General features: G+C 42.2%; 1 protein-coding gene across 2 annotated transcripts in view; it reads right to left on the bottom strand.

The window, feature by feature from the left end:
* LOC121586496 (F-actin-uncapping protein LRRC16A) overlaps positions 1-19,813 on the bottom strand; it is a 29,790-nt gene extending 9,977 nt beyond the window's left edge. For both annotated transcript variants that reach the window (XM_041903214.2, XM_041903216.2), the window contains exons 1-26: positions 19,430-19,813; positions 16,424-16,521; positions 12,928-12,978; positions 8,657-8,716; positions 8,438-8,559; positions 8,003-8,097; positions 7,832-7,902; positions 7,495-7,568; positions 7,308-7,383; positions 6,527-6,615; positions 5,755-5,849; positions 5,452-5,538; positions 5,266-5,369; positions 4,913-4,990; positions 4,396-4,472; positions 4,136-4,240; positions 3,724-3,793; positions 3,357-3,438; positions 3,162-3,261; positions 2,987-3,041; positions 2,711-2,883; positions 2,519-2,587; positions 2,283-2,376; positions 2,006-2,104; positions 1,639-1,767; positions 1,197-1,331 (exon numbers count right to left, since the gene is read on the bottom strand). In XM_041903214.2, coding sequence (XP_041759148.2) covers positions 1,197-1,331; positions 1,639-1,767; positions 2,006-2,104; positions 2,283-2,376; positions 2,519-2,587; positions 2,711-2,883; positions 2,987-3,041; positions 3,162-3,261; positions 3,357-3,438; positions 3,724-3,793; positions 4,136-4,240; positions 4,396-4,472; positions 4,913-4,990; positions 5,266-5,369; positions 5,452-5,538; positions 5,755-5,849; positions 6,527-6,615; positions 7,308-7,383; positions 7,495-7,568; positions 7,832-7,902; positions 8,003-8,097; positions 8,438-8,559; positions 8,657-8,716; positions 12,928-12,978; positions 16,424-16,521; positions 19,430-19,469 — 2,328 coding nt within the window. In that variant the 5' untranslated portion in view covers positions 19,470-19,813. The remainder of the gene's footprint in view (positions 1-1,196; positions 1,332-1,638; positions 1,768-2,005; positions 2,105-2,282; positions 2,377-2,518; positions 2,588-2,710; positions 2,884-2,986; positions 3,042-3,161; positions 3,262-3,356; positions 3,439-3,723; positions 3,794-4,135; positions 4,241-4,395; positions 4,473-4,912; positions 4,991-5,265; positions 5,370-5,451; positions 5,539-5,754; positions 5,850-6,526; positions 6,616-7,307; positions 7,384-7,494; positions 7,569-7,831; positions 7,903-8,002; positions 8,098-8,437; positions 8,560-8,656; positions 8,717-12,927; positions 12,979-16,423; positions 16,522-19,429) is intronic.
* Between the last annotated feature and the right edge of the window lie 420 nt (positions 19,814-20,233).

Raw genomic sequence — 20,233 nt, 5'->3', positions numbered from 1 at the left:
GTCCTGTACTCCCTGTTCACCCATGACTGCATGGCCAGGCACGACTCCAAAACCATCATTAAGTTTGCAGACGACACAACAGTGGTAGGCCTGATCACCGACAACGATGAGACAGCCTATAGGGAGGAGGTCAGAGACCTGGCCGTGTGGTGCCAGGATAACAACCTCTCCCTCAACGTGACCAAGACAAAGGAGATGATTGTGGACTACAGGAAAAAAAAAGAGGACTGAGCACGCCCCCATTCTCATCGACAGGGCTGTAGTGGAACAGGTTGAGAGCTTCAAGTTCCTTGGTGTCCACATCACCAACAAACTATCATGGTCCAAACACACCAAGACAGTCGTGAAGAGGGCACGACAAAGCCTATTCCTCCTCAGGAGACTGAAAAGATTTGGCATGGGTCCTCAGATCCTCAAAAAATTATACAGCTGCACCATCGAGAGCATCCTGACTGGTTGCATCACCGCCTGGTATGGCAACTGCTTGGCCTCCGACCGCAAGGCACTACAGAGGGTAGTGCGTACGGCCCAGTACATCACTGGGCCCAAGCTTCCTGCCATCCAGGACCTCTATACCAGGCGGTGTCAGAGGAAGGCCCTCAAAATTGTCAAAGACTCCAGCCACCCTAGTCATAGACTGTTCTCTCTGCTACCGCACGGCAAGCGGTACCGGAGTGCCAAGTCTAGGTCCAAAAGACTTCTCAACAGCTTCTACCCCCAAGCCATAAGACTCCTGAACAGCTAATCATGGCTACCCAGACTATTTGCACTGCCCACCCACCCCCACCCCATCCTTTTACGCTGCTGCTACTCTGTTAATTATTTATGCATAGTCACTTTAACTCTACCCACATGTACATATTACTTCAACTACCTCAACTAGCCGGTGCCCCCGCACATTGACTCTGCACCGGTACCCCCCCTGTATATATAGCCTCCCTACTGTTATTTTATTTTACTTCTGCTCTTTTTTTTCTCAACACTTTTTTGTTGTTGTTTTATTTTACTTTTTTATTTAAAATAAATGCACTGTTGGTTAAGGGCTGTAAGTAAGCATTTCACTGTAATGTCAGCACCTGTTGTATTCGGCGCATGTGGCCAATAAAATTTGATTTGATTTTGATTTGATTTGATCTGGTTCGAAAAATACTGTTAAAAGACATTATGCATTTACTGCTTTGTTAACTGTTGCGTACCTGTAGCTGCTCATCCATGACCCTGGCTATCTCTCCAGCTATGGACTCCAGCTTGTCCTGAATGGCGCCGCCCATGTCAGGGGGGCTGCCCATGCCACCAAGAGATCCCCTCAGATGGTACAGGTTGGGCAGCAGCTGGATAGATGAGCAGGGTATGGAAGGAGGGGCAGACAAAGAAAGAGAAAAAAAAAGGGGAAGAGGGAAAAAAAAGAGAAAAGATTAGACTGTTCTCATCTAACCATTTGAGTTTGAGGTTCTTCTCTCTTTCTGTATTCTTGTTTTTCAAAATGTTATTTAACCAGGAAGTCCCATGTAGAGTTTGATGTTAATGTTGATCACTTTTTGTCTCTCTAGCGCAGAGTTTGACATCCACATTCTATATCTTCTGCGTTCATTTGTTTTAGCGGTTCTATGAGAACAATACGTCTGGTTCTCAGCTCACTCTTTTGGAGTTCCTGGCGTCCTTCATGAGGTTCTTGGCCACCTTCATGTCCTCCTGGATGACATCGGTCTCCGAGTACCTCAGGGAGTTCAGGTGGTCCTGCACCTTTACACAGATCCTGTCCATCATCTAGAGCAGCAGAATGCAGGATTGGTCAGAAGTCATCAGAAGACATTGAGAGGTCATTCACCATTTAATGGGAGAGGTCATGTAATGGTTTATGGTCATTCAACACTTAATGTAAAATATGTAGTATGTAACTTTTATTTCTCCAGTGGAAACTCAAGGTGCTACTAACATTTATCCAAACAAGTGCCGAGACATGAAAATGAAAGTTGCAGATCAAACAGTTAAACAGACGGGTCACCTGTTGTGTGGTTGTCGTAACAATGCCTTGCTGGAGCCGGTAAGCTTGCTCTTGGAGGTATTTTCGAGTCTCGTGGTTCCTTAGGAGATACTGCTCCATCTGTAGAGATTGATAAAAAACAAAACAATCTAAGAATGTTTTACAATTTATACAGATAGCCTGGAAATGTGACGGTTTTTGCATTCAACACTGCTATTGATGCCTTGTTATCAATGAGAATTGATATGAATTCTGTCATCAGTTCATATCCACCATGCAGCCAAACATGAACTTTGACCTTTAGTAGGGCGTCCTCTGTTTTCTCAGGGCTGGCCTTGAGGGCCTGGGCAGCATCGATGATGGGGATGGGCATGAAGCGGATGGTGTGGTTCCTGAAAGAGACAGAGAGGGTAACAGTACTCTATATGTAGCTAAGTGTATGCCTACTCACATATCCTAACCAAAATATAAATGTAAAGATGTGCAGAAGAGTATAAATGAATAGAATGAATTGTGACACACACAGATACATACTTTTGTAGAGCAGATGCCACATCCTGGAGGCCTTGTAGGCTGACATTGTTTTTGTCCCACATAACCGTCCTGTACAAACGCATTATAGATGACAATAAAGAACAATAGAATACAGTAGAATCAATATTATGCAGTATTGAAACTTGGAGCAGTTGACTATAGTGGACCTCTTCTTTAGCCTTGACCTCTTACCTGAGTTTGGTGTTGATCTGTAGGGCCTTGGCCAGCATCTTGGCCCCCATGTCTCCCATGCCGTTGCCACTGATGTCCACCCGGGTCAGGCTGGTGTTGCTGCCCAGAGCGTTCAGCACGATGGACAGATCTCCCTTCAGCTTGGAGTCGGCCAGGGAGAGGGACGTCAGGGGCTAAGTGACAAAGAGGTTAGTTGAACAATGGTAATGAATGGTTAGACACATTATGTTTATGCTAAGCTGTTATGGCTAAGTGTCACCATAACAGCTGACTCACCGATTCCTCCTCCTGTATCATGTGCACCAGGTTGTCCAAGACTTGAGACACATTTCTGTGGAAAGACATGCTCTCTTCGTTACATTCCAGACAGAGAGAAGGATACAAACAGAAGGATATTAAGTGACGGGTTAATTTAAGAAAATTCAAATTCCAAGGTAAGTAAGTCCCGTACTTGGACTTGATGTTATTGAAGTTCTTGCCCAGTGAGAGGTGGCGAATGGAGCGATTTTTGGCCAGCCACACCAAGAGAGTGGTCAGGTCTGAATCCAAACCTGAGCAACATATATAACACAATATCAAGTCAAAATCAAGGTATACAACGTTCAAAATCAATGTACTGTACATACAGCGTCTACTCGGGCCTCACCGTTGTCTGAGATGTCTAGGCTAGAGATGTTGGGAATCTCAGCTATGCAGCCCTCTAGAATCTGAGAGCCTCCAGATCTTAGCTGAAGTAATAGAGAAATAAAAAAACAAAAACAAAACATTTAGAGAAAGGATAGCAATTGCAATTCAGGATAATATCCATACATGTATTTTGGTGATTTATTTGATTGCCATTCAGGGTACATAAGTAAAGTTAAGTAATTCAATCAGTATATTCAGAATAATAAAGGGGTGTCAAGACAACATTTTATTTTAGAATTTTATTTCAGAGTAGACTTCCCCTTTAATTTCTCCCTCAGAGATTCAGTTAAGTGTGGCAGGACCAAGGCAGTAGTTCAGTCTCTTACCTCAGAGCTGCTGAGATCCAGTGACACTTCACTTAGATTAGGATTGCAGCCAAGACCTAGTAAAAGTGCCCTGAGGCGAAAGACAGTCATTAAAGCTTCTTTTCTATTCAGTTAAATGAACAAAGCAGACTGAAGTATGCAGGCAGTAAAGAGTTGGTGTGGTTATATTGCTTTCTTGTTCACAGCAACTTTTAAGTAATGTTTCTATAACTACTTACCATTTCTTTTTTAAATGAAGCAAAAGGACAATTTTATTTTTTTAAAAGCTGAATGACTATGACATCCTGTCTAAAAGATACATCACTAACCATTTATAGACATGTACATTTTCTCCAGGAATATCCACCATAGTTTCATTCTAGGTGTAATACAGTTAAATGGAGCAAATGGCATGAATGGACTGCAAGCTCACTTGAGTGCCTCCAGGGGGAGTTTGGTTCCAGATAGGTTGACACTGCTCAGCGCCAGGGCAGTGCCAAAGAACTCTTTGAAGGAATGCGGCACATCTTTACTTCTCCTGTGGGTTCAAAAAGAATACCAGCACTTTGGTAGAGTTCTCACTTTGAGATATTTTGAGCGTTATATGACACATGGACATAGAAAGCAACAGCAACTACTGAGCGACAGGCTTCTTTTAGCATATGCAAGTGATTTTGTTGTAGTATGGCTCACCTGTGAGAGAAAACGCTCTTAGACATGTTGAGCACTGAGAGGTGCTTGAGAGAACCTCGTAGAAGTGAAGTGCAGACCTGGAAGACAGGAGTTGAGCATCTGTATAAAATAGGCCAGCCAAGTGATATCCCAGATCTTCTCCAAACTCAGTCTAGAGAGCTACAGACAATATCTTACGAAAGGGACTGGCCATTTGCGTAGCAACAAATATAACGACAAGATCCACAAATATAACTGTATAAAAAGCAAATTCAAATGATGTTATTTCCCGATTAATAATAGTGATATCAAAAGCAGACGGTATGCTTATAAAACAGGTCACATGATGTCCAAATATGACAAGTTCACTTTCATCGCATATTATTACAATTAAACGTATCTAATTAATGTAGATTTTTGGTTACGTTTAGAATAGCCAAATAATGTGCCCATAAAGAGGGTTAAAGTCCAATTGTCCAATCACTGCCTAGCAATAGTAGTGCACATTTGTCTTAGCATTGGATGAGGGTTCACTCACTTGGTCCAGACAGCAGTCACTGTTGGAAAGATCCAGAGTTACTAGACTGTTAGGTTGACCCAGGAAATTGTACAGATTCTGTGAAAAGAGTCAGAGAAATTATGAAAAGAACAGAAAACACTGAGTACAATGAAGGGGGAAATAGGTCTATGGATTTCAGTGAATATTTCAAATCCTATTTCACACTATTTCTGTGGCCTGTGTAAAACATATATGAAAGCCAGGACAGAACGTTTAAGAGTTTGATGATGTTGAGTTTTGCACTCCCTCCCTTTCGATTACGGTTAGGCTTTGTGGAGGGTTAGCTGATCCTAGATCTGTGCCTAGCAACTTCTACCAGGAGAGGTACATACTGGGAGGTCGTCTCCTCGGAGTGAGTTCCCACAGAGGTCCAGGTGTGTGAGGGTAGTGGGGACAGCAGGGTTGGCACTCAGCGCCTGGGCAAGACTGTTAACCCCTGACCGCATACACAGGCAGTTCAGAGGAAGTGACATCACACATGATATTTGCCAAGTAAATTGGTCATAAATTTACAATACCTTTTTGTGATATGGAGGTCTTTGAGAGGTTCAAATGCTTGAGACCCATTGGGAGTTTGGCTAGCTGTGCACTGAGAGCAGATACACCTATAAATAAAAATGCATCGCAAACTTATGAACAAACTTATAAACCTCTCATGAACCTGAAGCTTTGAGACACACATTTGGCCATTGAGACGATCCATGCCAATGTAGAACAGAATACTAGAAGCTAGAATTCTAGATCAGTGCAGTATCCTGTATATCTAATCATTGAATATCACTGAATATCATTAAATATTTAAAGCAGGAAGTTTGTTGTACCCTTGTCCTCCAGGGAGTTGTTTGTGAGGTTGAGGGTGTGAAGGGCAGAGGCGGGGTTGTAGGCCAGAGCGTTGGCTAGCTTCTGTGCGAAATCACTGTGAAAATATCAAGAAAAGACCCAGCTCTAAATAATCCAAAAAAACATTCCTTCCCCCAGGATACTTCAACTGGTGACTATCCGGCAGAATAAAGAAAAAGGAGCACTATGTTGCTGTGTAAATCTGATCGATTTATTGACGGGACAAACAAACAATAGGCTTACGTTTCGGCATGAATCCCCTACCTCAGAGCCTATTGAAAGACTATTGTTTGTTTGTCCCGTCAATAAATAGATCAGATTTACGCAGCAACAGAGTGCTTCTTTTTCTTTACTCTGCCGGATAGTCACCAGTTGAAGTATCCTGGGGGAAGGAATGTTTTTGGGATTTTCAAGTCTCTCAGTCGAGCACCTGATCCACCCTTTTTCATTTGGGCTGGGCTGGAGCGCATTTGGGTATATCTTTTTTTCCACAGCTCTACATAAGTTATCTCAGGATTTTCTACATGAAGTGCATTTCTGATAATAGTCAGAGTCATGTGTTTAACTACTGTGCGAGCTTGCACCCTTATTTTCACACTGGACAGCATGTATGGAATATGGCTGCAGTCGAGAGCATGATTCATTATGAAACTGTGTGTGTGTGTGTTTTGTGTTTGCACCCAGATCTGTGTGTGTGGTGGATGGTGGATAAGATAAAGCCAGTCTAACTTATTACCAGTGCTTTGTGCTCACCTTCTGAGACCTGCATTCTCTAAAACCATCTCCTCTAAGCGACTAGAGCGGGCCACAACTCGCAGGATTTGTTCACACACATCTGTGGACTGCAAGCAAACACTTTAGTGTGAAAAGCAGCAAGCTCAGGCTTGTGTAAACACAGATGCATAACTTATTGTACAAAAACATAAAACTTGTAAATTCATAAACACACATGAATGCAAACACACACAAGGACACATGCCACATGTGCACATTCAATAAAAAATTCACACGCACACACACACACACAGTGCGCGAGCACACACACCTCCTATGACTAAGTATCAGCAGCAGTCACACCATCCCTGTTATTATAATATATCATCACTGACTAATAAAGAGCTTGTGACATCTCATCCTCATCTCTGCCTTCCACCACCAGAACATACACTCCTTTATACACACACAGCTGTCCTCTTCCTGCTGTGGCCAGTGTGCCCTTTACAAAGTGTGTTCAGCCACTCTTGGAGCACAGTGGAAGTTATATAATAAAGAATTGTTTCAATACAAATAAGCACTTTTTATTGAAAGTCCGACAATGCATTATAACGGCATCATAATGCATTATACCTACAGTACAGGTTTTAAGTTCCCACACTGATCATCTCACTCATCCACCTTTCTCCAAGAGTGGCATGCATGTTTCGCCAATTCATTTATCTCAGTTGAACTGTAAGATTACAAATATTTTTTCCCTTCACAAGTATAACATCAAATGGAACATTTTGTCACCAGTATGGTTCAGAATTAAATGTACCAGTTTGTAGTCCTTTGTGGAGAGCTTGGTGAACCATTGGTTATACTCCAGGACCAGAATGATGGCCACCAAATCTCTGGAGAAGAAGAAAATAATATTGATTATCAAAAATGGAATGGTATAAAGACACCATTGTTCATACAATTTGTAAATATGGCAGCTGTGAAAAAAGGAAAAGTGAAGGTACCTGTTCTCAAGATGTACGAAATCCTGCAGGTTCAGTTCTCTGGTGTCCTGGGTTAGATAGATTGTGTCCACATCCTGTTGGGCAAGATGGAGAACCCAAGATTGGAATGATTTAAACAACGGCAAAGGTAGAGCTGATATAGCTAAAGTAACCGACAGGATGTAAATCCAGGTCAACATATTTCAAGAAAGACCATGTTGGGCATCTGAGCTAAAGTTTCCGGTCTACATGAAAGGATATTCAGGCTACTGTAGCTCTATGAACTACCCCCGCTACACTATAATCAAATTAGTATTATTGACTGAAATGGAAGGAGACTACATTTGTATATACTAACCCACTGCACCTCCTCTCTGAACGGCAGACCCAGCTGGTCGCAGAGACACCAGTACATGTGGGAGAAACCACCTACGAGAGAATGAGAGAGATGAATACAGAAAGTCAACTATGTTATAGATGGGATTTCTGTGATGGTTTTTGTGTAATATGCTCTTTATTATAACATCACCACATGGCCCTAAGTCTGTGGTGGCCTGGTCCTCCCAGAGAGACTGTAGGGCGGCCGTCCTCTCAGGAGGCTTCAGGGTCAACTTCATCACCTTCCTTCGCAGTGCATGGGAAACACCACAAACTGTCATGTTACCATGTCAACTTCTGTAACTATCATGTCAGCCCAGAAGACAAAGCACACACTGTCACTTTATCATGACGGACATGAGTAAAGTGAGAATGAGTGAGTGAATGAGTGAGTGAGTGAGTGACCGACTGACTGAGTAAGTGAATGACTACACAAATGAGTGAATGAGTACACACGTGAGTGAATGAGTACACAAGTGACTGAACGAGTGAGTCACTAATGTATGTGCTTGGATGAGTGAAATAATAATGAACTGACAATAAAGACAGTACTGTTAACAAAGAGAGAGGGACAGAGGGGACCTACACTGGGGACAGTCCTGGACAGATCCTGTGTAGACAGGTCCCAATGTGGGCCACCACCTCATCCACATCCTCCACAGAGCCAAGCTTCAGGGACAGCTGGCCTCGGTCATACTCCAACAACAACTGAAGGGGGCGCAACACACAGTGTCAACTGACACTGTCTGTAACATGTTTGGTTTGAACAGAGGTTGTTCCATGTTTAAAGCCAGAACTATCTTACCTGAGTGGGCTTGTTACTAGTGATCCCCTGTATATCCAGGTAATTGAAGGTCTGTTCAATCTGAAACCATAAAACAAAAAATCTGCACTATACTCCACCAGAAATTGAAAGAAAGGTATTGAATCATAAAACAGTGGACATATTTTAATCAAAATCTGAAGATGTTGGAAAACATACTGATAAAAACAAAAACATGAGGCTCACAAGGACACATGGACACTTTCTCTTTCACAGCTATAACACGAACACAGACAGACATAAAGTCACAAACAAGCACTGCAATATATGGACAAACCCCCAAAATACCCCCACACAAAAATACACACACACAGCTGGCAGGATGACAGGGGAGAGAGAGGGTAAGGAGGTCAAACTAATCCAGAGCGCTGCTATCTTCCCGACGCCAAAGGCCCAGGGTTAAAGAGAAAACCTCCCCCTCCAGCTGTTGAATCCCTCCATTGTCTTTGCTCGGCACCCAAAACTCCACGGGCAAGATTTACTCCCAGGAAAAACTGAGCCTCTGTCTTACACAGACAAGAGTATATAATAATCCAAGCACTTTATCTTGCATTGACTACAGGATACAGGAAAAATAATGGTAACACTTTAGCCTGCAGGTTTAATGCTTTATTATTAAGTGTATAACTTGCAATAAGCATGTAGCCTAGTGTTTGCAAAATCACCTCCTCAGTGTTTTACCTTTCCAGAGGTTACGACTGCAACACTAAAATACACCAGAAAGAGGAAATAGCATAAACACTTTTAGGGCTCTGAAAATAGTGTAACTTCTCTCTTTTTTAAAAGTGCATGGGTTTTAATGACTAGCAATTGAAGAAGTACTGTGCCTTCAGAAAGTATTCATACCCCTTGACTTTTCCACATTTTGTTGTGTTACAGCCTGAATTTAAAATGGATTAAATTTAGATTTGTTTTGTCACTGGCCTACACACAATACCCCATACTGTCAAAGTGGAATTATGTTTTTAGAAATTGTTACAAATTAATTAAAAATGAAAAGCTGAAATGTCTTGAGTCAATAAGTATTCAACCCCTTTGTTACGGCAAGCCTAAATACGTTCAGGCGTAAAGATTTAAATAAGAAGTCACATAATAAGTTGCATGGACTCACTCTGTGTGCAATAATAGTGTTTAACATGATTTTTTAACGACTACCTCATCTCTGTATACCACACATATAATTATCTGTAAGGTCCATCAGTTGAGCAGTGAATTTCAAACACACATTCAACCACAAAGACCAGGGAGGTTTTCCAATGCCTCGCAAAGAAGGGCACCTATTGGTAGATTGGTGAAAATTAAAAAAGCAAACATTGAATATCCTTTTGAGCATGGTGAAGTTATTAATTACACATTGGATGGTGTATCAATACACCCAGTCACTACAAATATACAAGCGTCCTTCCTAACTCAGCTGCCGGAGAGGAAGGAAACTGCTCAGGGATTTCACCATGAGGCCAATGATGACTTTAAAACAGTCACTGAGGTTAATGGCTGTGATAGGAGAAAACTGAGGATGGGATCAACAACATTGTCAATTGTAGTTACTCCACAATACTAACCTAACTGACAGAGTGAAAAGAAAGAAGCCTGTACAGAATACAAATATTCCAAAACATGCATCCTGTTTGCAATAAGGCACTAAAGTAAGAGTAAGAAATTAACTTTATGTCCTGAATACAAAGCGTTATGTTTGGGGCAAATCCAACACAACACAACACTGAGTACCACTCTTCATACAGTATTTTCAAGAATGGGGATGGCTGCATCATGCTATGGGTATGTTTGTCATAGGCAAGGACTAGGGAGTTTTTTTATGATAAAAATAAACGGAATAGAGCTAAGCAGATGCAAAATCCTAGAGGAAAACCTGGTTCAGTCTGCTTTCCAACAGACACTGGGAGACAAATTCACCTAAAAAAACAGTACTGCTTACCAAGACGACATTGAATGTTCCTGAGTGGCCTAGTTACACTTTTGACTTAAATCGGCTTGCAAATCTATGCCAAGACTTGAAAATGGCTATCTAGCAACGATCAACAACTAACTTGACAGAGCTTGAAGAATTCTTTAAAGAATAATGTACAAATATTGTACAATCCAGGTTTGCATAGCTCTTAGAGACTTACCCAGAAAGACTAACAGCTGTAATCGCTGCCAAAGGTGATTCTAACATGTATTGACTCAGGGGGTTGAATACTTATCTAATCAATATATATTCGTGTTTTATTTTTCCTAAATGTTTTACAAATGTTCGAATTTTTCAGCGACTTTGACATTAGAGTCTTTTGTGTAGATCGTTGACAAAAAAAAAGACAATTAAATCAATTTTAATCCCACAAAATGCAGAAAAAGTCAAGGGGTGTGAATACTTTCTGAAGTCACTGTATTTGTAATTCACCACATTCATGAACTGCACAGTCCAAAGATTGCAGTGAAGTAGTTGCAGTTACCGGTATTCATTATCCAGTACATTACCACCCAGCACAAGTGAGCAGCTCCCACCATAAGCCATGACATTTGATATTTTTACCCACAATGCAGCTGTGAATACACAGCCTGTGGGAAAGAAAACTGTCAATACTTTCTGAAAAACCTAAACCTTAAGGGAGCAAGAGAGAGCGAGAGAGTCAAAAAAGTAAAACAGAAATAGGAGAGAGAGACAGAGAGATCTGCAGGGACTTGCTCCTTGGGCCAGCCACTGTACCAGAGAGAATTCCAGAAGCAGTACTCAAAAACAAGTGGGAGCACGCCCAGAGATTGACTAACCAAACATTCCCAAGGAGGACCATCTGGGATGACTGGTGGCGGTAGGAAGACAGTCAGTCTAATTAAGTTTCCTCAATACATCCAGACAGTACATAAAAGGGAGTTACAGTGATTGCAGTGATTTCAACTTCACAATAACTTAATTGTCCTTTAGTAATATTGATATTAACTCTCATAGCACTATGCACAAATGTAGCACCATGCAGCACACTAGTAAACTAATCTTTAAGTTACTGTAGTACGCAGCTACACTACATGGAGTTGGTCCCCCTTTGCTGCTATAACAGCCTCCACTCTTTTGGGAAGGCTTTCCACTAGATGTTGGAACACTGTTGCGGGGACTTGCTTCCATTCTGCCACAAGAGCATTAGTGAGGTCGGGCACAGATGTTGGGCGATTAGGCCTGGCTCGCAGTCGGCGATCCAATTCATCCCAAAGGTGTTCGATTGGGTTGAGGTCAGGGCTCTGTGCAGGCCAGTCAAGTTCTTCCACACCGATCTCGACAAACAATTTCTGCATGGACCTCGCTTTGTGCACGGGGGCACTGTCATGCTGAAACAGGGAAGGTCCTTCCCCAAACTGTTGCCCCAAAGTTGGAAGCACAGAATCGTCTAGAATGTCATTGTATGCTGTAGTGTTAAGATTTCCTCGAACTAAGGGGCCTAGCCCGAACCATAAAAAACAGCCCCAGACAATTATTCCTCCTCCACCAAACTTTACAGTTGGCACTATGCATTGGGACAGGTAGCGTTCTCCTTGCAGCCGCCAAACCCAGATTCGTCCGTCGGACTGCCAGATGGTGAAGCGTGATTCATCACTCCAGAGAACACGTTTCCACTGCTCCAGAGTCCAATGGCGGCGAGCTTTACACCACTCCAGCCGACGCTTGGCATTGCACATGGTGATCTTAGGCTTGTGTGCGTGCGGCTGCTTGGCCATGGAAACCCATTTCATGAAGCTCCCAACGAACAGTTCTTGTGCTGACGTTGCTTCCAGAGGCAGTTTGGAACTTGGTAGTGAATGTTGCAACCAAGGATAGCTTGTGTGGCCTACCACTGCGCGGATGAGCCATTGTTGCTCCTAGACGTTTCCACTTCACAAGAACAGCACTTACAGTTGAACGGGGCAGCTCTAGCAGGGCAGAAATTTGACGAACTGACTTGTTGGAAAGGTGGCATCCTATGATGTTGCCACGTTGAAAGTCACTGAGCTCTTCAGTAAGGCCATTCTACTGCCAATGTTTGTCTATGGAGATTGCATGGCTGTGTGCTCGATTTTAAACACCTGTCAGCAACTAGTGTGGCTAAAATAGCCCGAATCTACTAATTTGAAAGGGTTTCCACATACTTTTGTATATATAGTGTATTTGAGTCATAGGAAGATCAGGATATACAATAGCACACACCAACATGTACACACAATCAAACACACACACACAGTGTCTCATGTGCATGTCCTCTCTCTCACTCATACACACTTCTTACCTTGGTGGGGACCCTTGCAGTAAGCAGAAAGGCCCGATGGGATGCCAAAGCCTTTAGAGGAGAGAGAGAGATAGATCAGAGAGACGTAACAGAAGTCAACAACTGTACAACTATGTATGCTAAACAAAAATATAAACGCAACATTCAACAATTTCAAAGATTTTATGAGTTACAGTTCATAGAAGGAAATCAGTCAATTGAAATAAATTCATTAGGCCCTAATCTATGGATCTCACATGACTGTGCAAGGGCGCAGCCATGGGGTACCTTCAGAAGTCACATAATTAGTTAAATAAAGTCCACCTGTGTGCAATCTAAGTGTCACATGATCTCAGTATATATACACCTGTTCTGAAAGGCCCCAGAGTCTGCAACACCACTAAGCAAGGGGCACCACCAAGCAAGCGGCACCATGAAGACCAAGGAGCTCTCCAAACAGGTCAGGGACAAAGTTGTGGAGAAGTACAGATCAGGGTTGGGTTATAAAAAAATATCAGAAACTTTGAACATCCCACGGAGCACCATTAAATCCATTATTAAAAAATGAAAAGAATATGGCACCACAACAAACCTGCCAAGAGAGGGCCGCCCACCAAAACACACAGACCATGCAAGGAGGGCATAAATCAGAGAGGTAACAAAGAAACCAAAGATAACCCTGAAGGAGCTGCAAAGCTCCACAGCGGAGATTGGAGTATCTGTCCATAGGACCACTTTAAGCCGTACACTCCACAGAGCTGGGCTTTACGGAAAAGTGGCCAGAAAACAGCCATTCTTTAAAGAAAAAAATAAGCAAACACATTTGGTGTTCGCCAAAAGCCATGTGGGAGACTCCCCAAACATATGGAAGAAGGTACTCTGGTCAGATGAGACTAAAATTGAGCTTTTTGGCCATCAAGGAAAACGCTATGTCTTGCGCAAACCCAACACCTCTCATCACCCCGAGAATACCATCCCCACAGTGAAGCATGGTGGTGGCAGCATCATGGTGTGGGGAGGTTTTTCATTGGCAGGGACTGGGAAACTGGTCAGAATTGAAGGAATGATGGATGGCGCTAAATACAGGGAAATTCTTGAGGGGAAACCTGTTTCAGTCTTCCAGAGATTTGAGACTGGGACGGAGGTTCACCTTCCAGCAGGACAATGACCCTAAGCATACTGCTAAAGCAACACTCGAGTGGTTTAAGGGGAAACATTTATATGTCTTGGAATGGCCTAGTCAAAGCCCAAACCTCAATCCAATTGAGAATCTGTGGTATGACTTAAAGATTGCTGTACACCAGCGGAACCCATCCAACTTGAAGGAGATGGAGCAGTTTTGCCTTGAAGAATGGGCACAAATCTCAGTGGCTAGATGTGCCAAGCTTATAGAGACATACCCCAAGAGACTTGCAGCTGTAATTGCTGCAAAAAGTGGCTCTACAAAGTATTGACTTTGGGGGGGGTGAATAATTCTGCACGCTCAAGTTCTGTTTTTTTGTCTTATTTCTTGTTTGTTTCACAATAAAACATATTTTGCATCTTCAAAGTGGTAGGCATGTTGTGTAAATCAAATGATACAAACCCCTAAAAAATCAATTTTTTAATTCCAGGTTGTAAGGCAACAAAATAGGAAAAATGCCAAGGAGGGTGAATACTTTTGCAAGCCACTGTAAATACCACCAAATTGTGGAACTTTACAAAGAAAATAGGGCCCAAGAACCTACAGTGTGTCCATTTCAGGGTGAACTTTAAGGACGACTTTCCCGAAAATGACATGCTTTCAAAAGTGATGTGGAAAATGGTGTACCGTTTAATGAGTTGAGGATGGGTAATTAAAGTAACGGGTCAATCCTGTCTTCAATAAATTATGTTTCAACATTTATCTTTTTATGAACTAGGAAATACACACAGTAGGTAATTCAGAGTATCTTCCTAAGCTAGTCAACTGCACATGTTCTACAGTCTGTCTGTACTCTTCAGGGTGGTGCAGCAAACATTAGCGTGTCAAGAGTGTCCAACAAGCTTAGTTTTTAAAATCCCTACACACAACTAGGTGGTAAAACACACACACGCACGTTGTCTGCTAAGTAATATTCTTACACACACACACACACACACACACACACACACATACACATACACAGGGTTTAGAGACATGCAGTTACATGAAACAAGATAGGCCCATATCCAATAGTAGACCTACTCCCACACCACCTTATCCATTGTTCTTCCTCTTACACAATAATTCACTGAGACTGAGGGCTCAAATGTCTTTTGAAAGTTGGGTTCGAGGCTTTTCATGTCTTTGGAGGAAAGTGTTAAAGGATGATGAAGTTGCTGAGTATGAGGTGACACTGAATAGCATCTGTATACAGGGCTGAAATCCTGCAGCGCCCGCAAGGTCCCCCTGCTCAAGAAAGCACATATACAGGCCCATCTGAAGTTTGCCATTGAACATCTGAATGATTCAGAGGAGAACTGAGTGAAAGTGTTGTGGTCAGATGAGACCAAAATGGAGCTCTATGGCATCAACTCAACTCGCCGTGTTTGGAGGAGGAGGAATGCTGCCTATGACCCCAAGAACACCATCCCCACCGTCAAACATGGAGGTGGAAACATTATGCTTTGGGGGTGTTTTTCTGCTAAGGGGACAGGACAACTTCACCGCATCAAAGGGATGATGGACGGGGCCATGTACCGTCAAATCTTGGGTGAGAACCTCCTTCCCTCAACCAGGGCATTGAAAATGGGTCGTGGATGGGTATTCCAGCATGACAATGACCCAAAACACACGGCCAAGGCAACAAAGGAGTGGATCAAGAAGAAACACATTAAGGTCCTGGAGTGGCCTAGCCAGTCTCCAGACCTTAATCCCATAGAAAATCTGTGGAGGGAGCTGAAGGTTCGAGTTGCCAAACGTCAGCCTCGAAACCTTAATGACTTGGAGAAGATCTGCAAAGAGGAGTGGGACAAAATCCCTCCTGAGATGTGTGCAAACCTGGTGGCCAACTACAAGAAACGTCTGACCTCTGTGATTGCCAACAAGGGTTTTGCCACCAAGTACTAAGTCATGTTTTGCAGAGGGGGCAAATACTTATTTCCCTCATTAAAATGCAAATCAATTTATAACATTTTTGACATGCGTTTTTCTGGATTTTTTTGTTGTTATTCTGTCTCTCACTGTTCAAATAAACCTACCATTAAAATTATAGACTGATCATTTCTTTGTCAGTGGGCAAACGTACAAAATCAGCAGGGGATCAAATACTTTTTTCCCTCACTGTATGTGAATGAGGCACAGGAACGAGGTTTCGCTGAGAAACATGTGAACCTTGAGAGAATTAGGAAAATGACAAACAATTTTGCTAAGAATTTAAGGGGTGCTAAGAATGACAAGCTGATGTTCTCCTAAATAGAAGGGTTGTGTTGTGTCTGCACATTTAAGGCTACATTTAGAACGATACAATGAGAAACCAATTATATGGGTGCCCAGAATGCAGGCCTGATGTCTTACCAGAACTCGGTTCTCCAGTTTGTCACCTTTGACCTCCAGTTTCAACCTCTTCTTCAGGGTGAGCTTGATCTTCCCTCCCACGGCATCTCTCACACTCTCTAGGAGGAACAATTGGAAGATTAACACTGATATGATCATTACATTTTATTTTACATTTTAGTCATTTAGCAGACGCTCTTATCCAGAGCGACTTACAGTTAGTGAGTGCATACATTTTTTTTTTCATACTGGTCCCCCGTGGGAAACGAACCCACAACCCTGGCGTTGCAAACGCCATGCTCTACCAACTGAGCTACACGGGACATGCTATCGTTTCATCTAGTGCATGTGCAGGGCTAGGATTATTGGAGGCCTTTACAAATTCCAAAATAACCCACGTATGCCTGGCCTGGGACATCATGAATAACAGAAGCAGAACATTTTCTGAAATGCTTTTTGATAGGAAAACAACCCAAATTGGGATCCATTTTGCCTGCTTTTAGGTGTTTTTCAAACAGTTGTTGCATCAAGAGTGGACCTAATGTCACTCAAAAACCTCATAAGTGGGTTTCCCCCTGGCCATATGGCAGTGTCAGGGAGGTTAGTAATTCCACATTGGTGCACTTTTTCCTCCCATGTAGTAGCAGTCAGAGTAATACCATTGCTAAATTTCGGACCCAACACAGCTTTAAGCAGCTTCGGGCCTCTTACAGGTTTCATGACTGTTGTCAAATTTATATTAAGAGGGAAGCCGGTCTGTTTTGGTGAGGCACTTCTAATTTGTAGTCTTGTTTTTCCAGGGAATCCTGGCAAGAGTGGGGGAAATTTTTGATGACATCAATCTTGAATTCTCCACTCTCTGGACATGAGGTCATCAACTCAGATCAAAACATTTACAGACAGGGAGATTTCCAAAAATGGCTCAGACTGCTTTGAACAACATGTATTTATGTATCCACATTTCTCTGAAATAATTATTTCTGAAAACAGTTTTTTGCAGTTGTGATCGTTTTCATGTTGGTTCCATAACTTTATCAGTGTCCATTCTCAAAACTAAAATTCTACATTTTGAAAGAACTGTGAGGAAAAAAGTGAATATGTCTGTTAGGGCTTGTTGTACTCCATGTCCTGTGTTTTGCATACTATAACAATGGTCCATCCATACACTGGTCTATCCTAGAGGAGGCCTGTGTCTTCCCATTGAGTTGGTGCGTTCAAGATAACTGGGAAAAATAAGAGGTCAAATCATGACGTCAGTGATCTTCAGCTCGGAAAGTCGTAGCTCAAGAAAGAGGGCCGAGTTACCGAGTTCGAATTGGATGACCGTTCAAAACAATTTTTCCCCAGTCGGAGCTGTTTTTTCCCCCCAGAGTTCCCAGTTGTCTTGAACGCACTGAAGTCGGAAATTTCAGAGTTCCGAATTGTTATGAATGCAGCATAGGTCATCCCATTGGTGTCACACTCTGAGGGAATTTCGCAAGACACGCCTCCAGTTCTTCTCCCAAATTTGGTGTACAGAGGTATATGGGTATAGAGTACCAGAGTATGAGTCATAATACCGATAAAACCTAGCGGTCAAACAGGGAAATGGTTCCAATGGTTTTTCCACCATTCGTTTTCCCAATAAGGGATTTTGGAAACACTGTGTTTTGTGTAGGCTTACCCTGGCGTGACGTTTTGATAACAGTGTATATCTCTCTCTAGGACAAGGTGACTTTTATCAAGGTGCATTCGGAAAGTATTCAGACCCCTTCCCTTTTTCCACACTGTTACATTACAGCCTTATTCTAAAATGGATTAAATAAAAAATATGTCCTCATCAATCTACACACCATACCCCATAATGACAAAAAGAAAACAGGTTTTTATATATTTTTTTAATTGACAGTGCAGGTCAGAGCAAAAACCAAGCCATGAGGTCAAAGGAATTGTCCATAGAGCTCCGAGACAGGATTGTGTTGAGGCACTGATCTGGGGAAGGGTACCAAAAACATTTCTGCAGCATTGAAGGTCCCCAAGAACAAAGTGGCCTCCATCATTCTTAAATGGAAGAAGTTTGGAACCAGCAAATTCTCTAAAACAACGTTGGAGGCAGCTTATGGTAGAGAAATGAACATTAAATTTTCTGGCAAGAGCTCTGGTGGACATTCCTGCAGTCAGCATGCCAATTGCACACTCCCTCAAACATTTTGACATCTGTGGCATTGTGTTGTGTGACAAAACTGCACATTTTAGAGTGGCCTTTTATTGTCCCCAGCACGAGGTGCACCTATGTAATGATCATGCTGTCTAATCAGCTTCTTGATATGTCACACTTGTGAGGTGGATGGATTATGCTGGCAAAGGAGAAATGCTCACCAACAGGGACGTAAACAAATGTGTGCACAATATTTGAGAGAAATAAGCTTTTTGTGCGTATGGAACATTTCTGGAATATTTTATTTCAGCTCTTGAGACATGGGACCAACACTTTACATGTTGTGTTTATATTTTTGTTCAGTGTAGTAATGAATAAATTGACAAAATGTATTTAAATTGACAATTCTGTGAACTGTCTTGTGCAAGTTTTAAATTGGTGTCACCTAGAGATGACGTGCAGGAGCTTGCAGGGATTTTGCATGATGTCTACTTTGATGCTAATTAGCATTTTCGAATCAGAGTAAATAGAGCTGAATATATTGATAAAAGTCACCTTGCCTGAGAGAGATTTACATGGTTATGAAAATGTCACGACAGGGTATGCCTACACGAAACACAGCCCTTATTTGAAGTGCTTCTAAAATCCCCTATGTGAAAAATTCATGGTGGAAAAACGATTGGAACCATTTCCCTGTTTTGACGCTAGGTTTTATGGGCATTATGACACCTCCACTGTTGGGCTCTATCAGATGCACCTCGAAAACTTGAGAAACAGCTGACATGCATGTTTTTCACCATAGTCGTTTATCAATTTGAAATTAACAATTCCAATGCAAGACTAGTCATTTTAGCCAAAATAAATAACATTACTGTTAAAACGTTTCTTACCCAGCAACTCGTTAGGAAAATCCGTATTTTCTTCAGTCATGTTTAAGAATTACGAGTGTTGTGTACTGTTAAAAAGGCACAACAACAAAAACTAAGCACGACATGGACTAACATGTAAAGTTATCCAGCGACGAGTAGCCTAGTCCAGTTTCTTGACTACCTGGGGTCGTTTTTACTTTCTCCATTCACCCTCGAGTGCGTCAGAGCAAGGTACCTTTATCGACGCATCTCAACAGTCTTGGAGCTCAAGCTCTGAAATGAAGGAATAAAATGACACGAGGAAATTGAAGACACCATTTTAAACGCTAAGGACTAGCCTACTCTACGAGTCTGTTGCAGAAAGAATCACGTACTTTCAGCCAACTCGTGAACGATCCCTCACTCCCTCAAAAAAGGTAGGCTACTCAACGAAGTCAAGAAAGGAAAATGTGACACCTGGTGGCATTATACAACATCTGTCTTACTGTGCAGGTAAAGTACCACTAAAGAGTAGGCTACTACAGTACAGTGAAGTCGTTACCGTAGGTTAATACAACTGATGATTACTACTTCAACAACTTAAATGAATGGTTAATTACGTTTAGTTATTACGCCGGCAATAATGTTCAAAACACAATATAGGACACACTATGTCATATGTCGCCGACATTTTAATGCAACTTCGAAGTTGTAGGCTACAGTTGCAGGCTATAGCTATACATAACTTTTGCCTCTTGGAGTGCTTTTGAGCCAAAACGGGCCCCCAAATGGACAGAAATATTGTCCAGAAATGACCTAATTGAATAGAAAGAGCCACACCTTCCC

This window comes from Coregonus clupeaformis, chromosome 17, assembly GCF_020615455.1.
Source record: "Coregonus clupeaformis isolate EN_2021a chromosome 17, ASM2061545v1, whole genome shotgun sequence".
NCBI lineage: Eukaryota > Metazoa > Chordata > Actinopteri > Salmoniformes > Salmonidae > Coregonus > Coregonus clupeaformis.
This window is presented reverse-complemented; position numbering and strand designations above follow the sequence as displayed.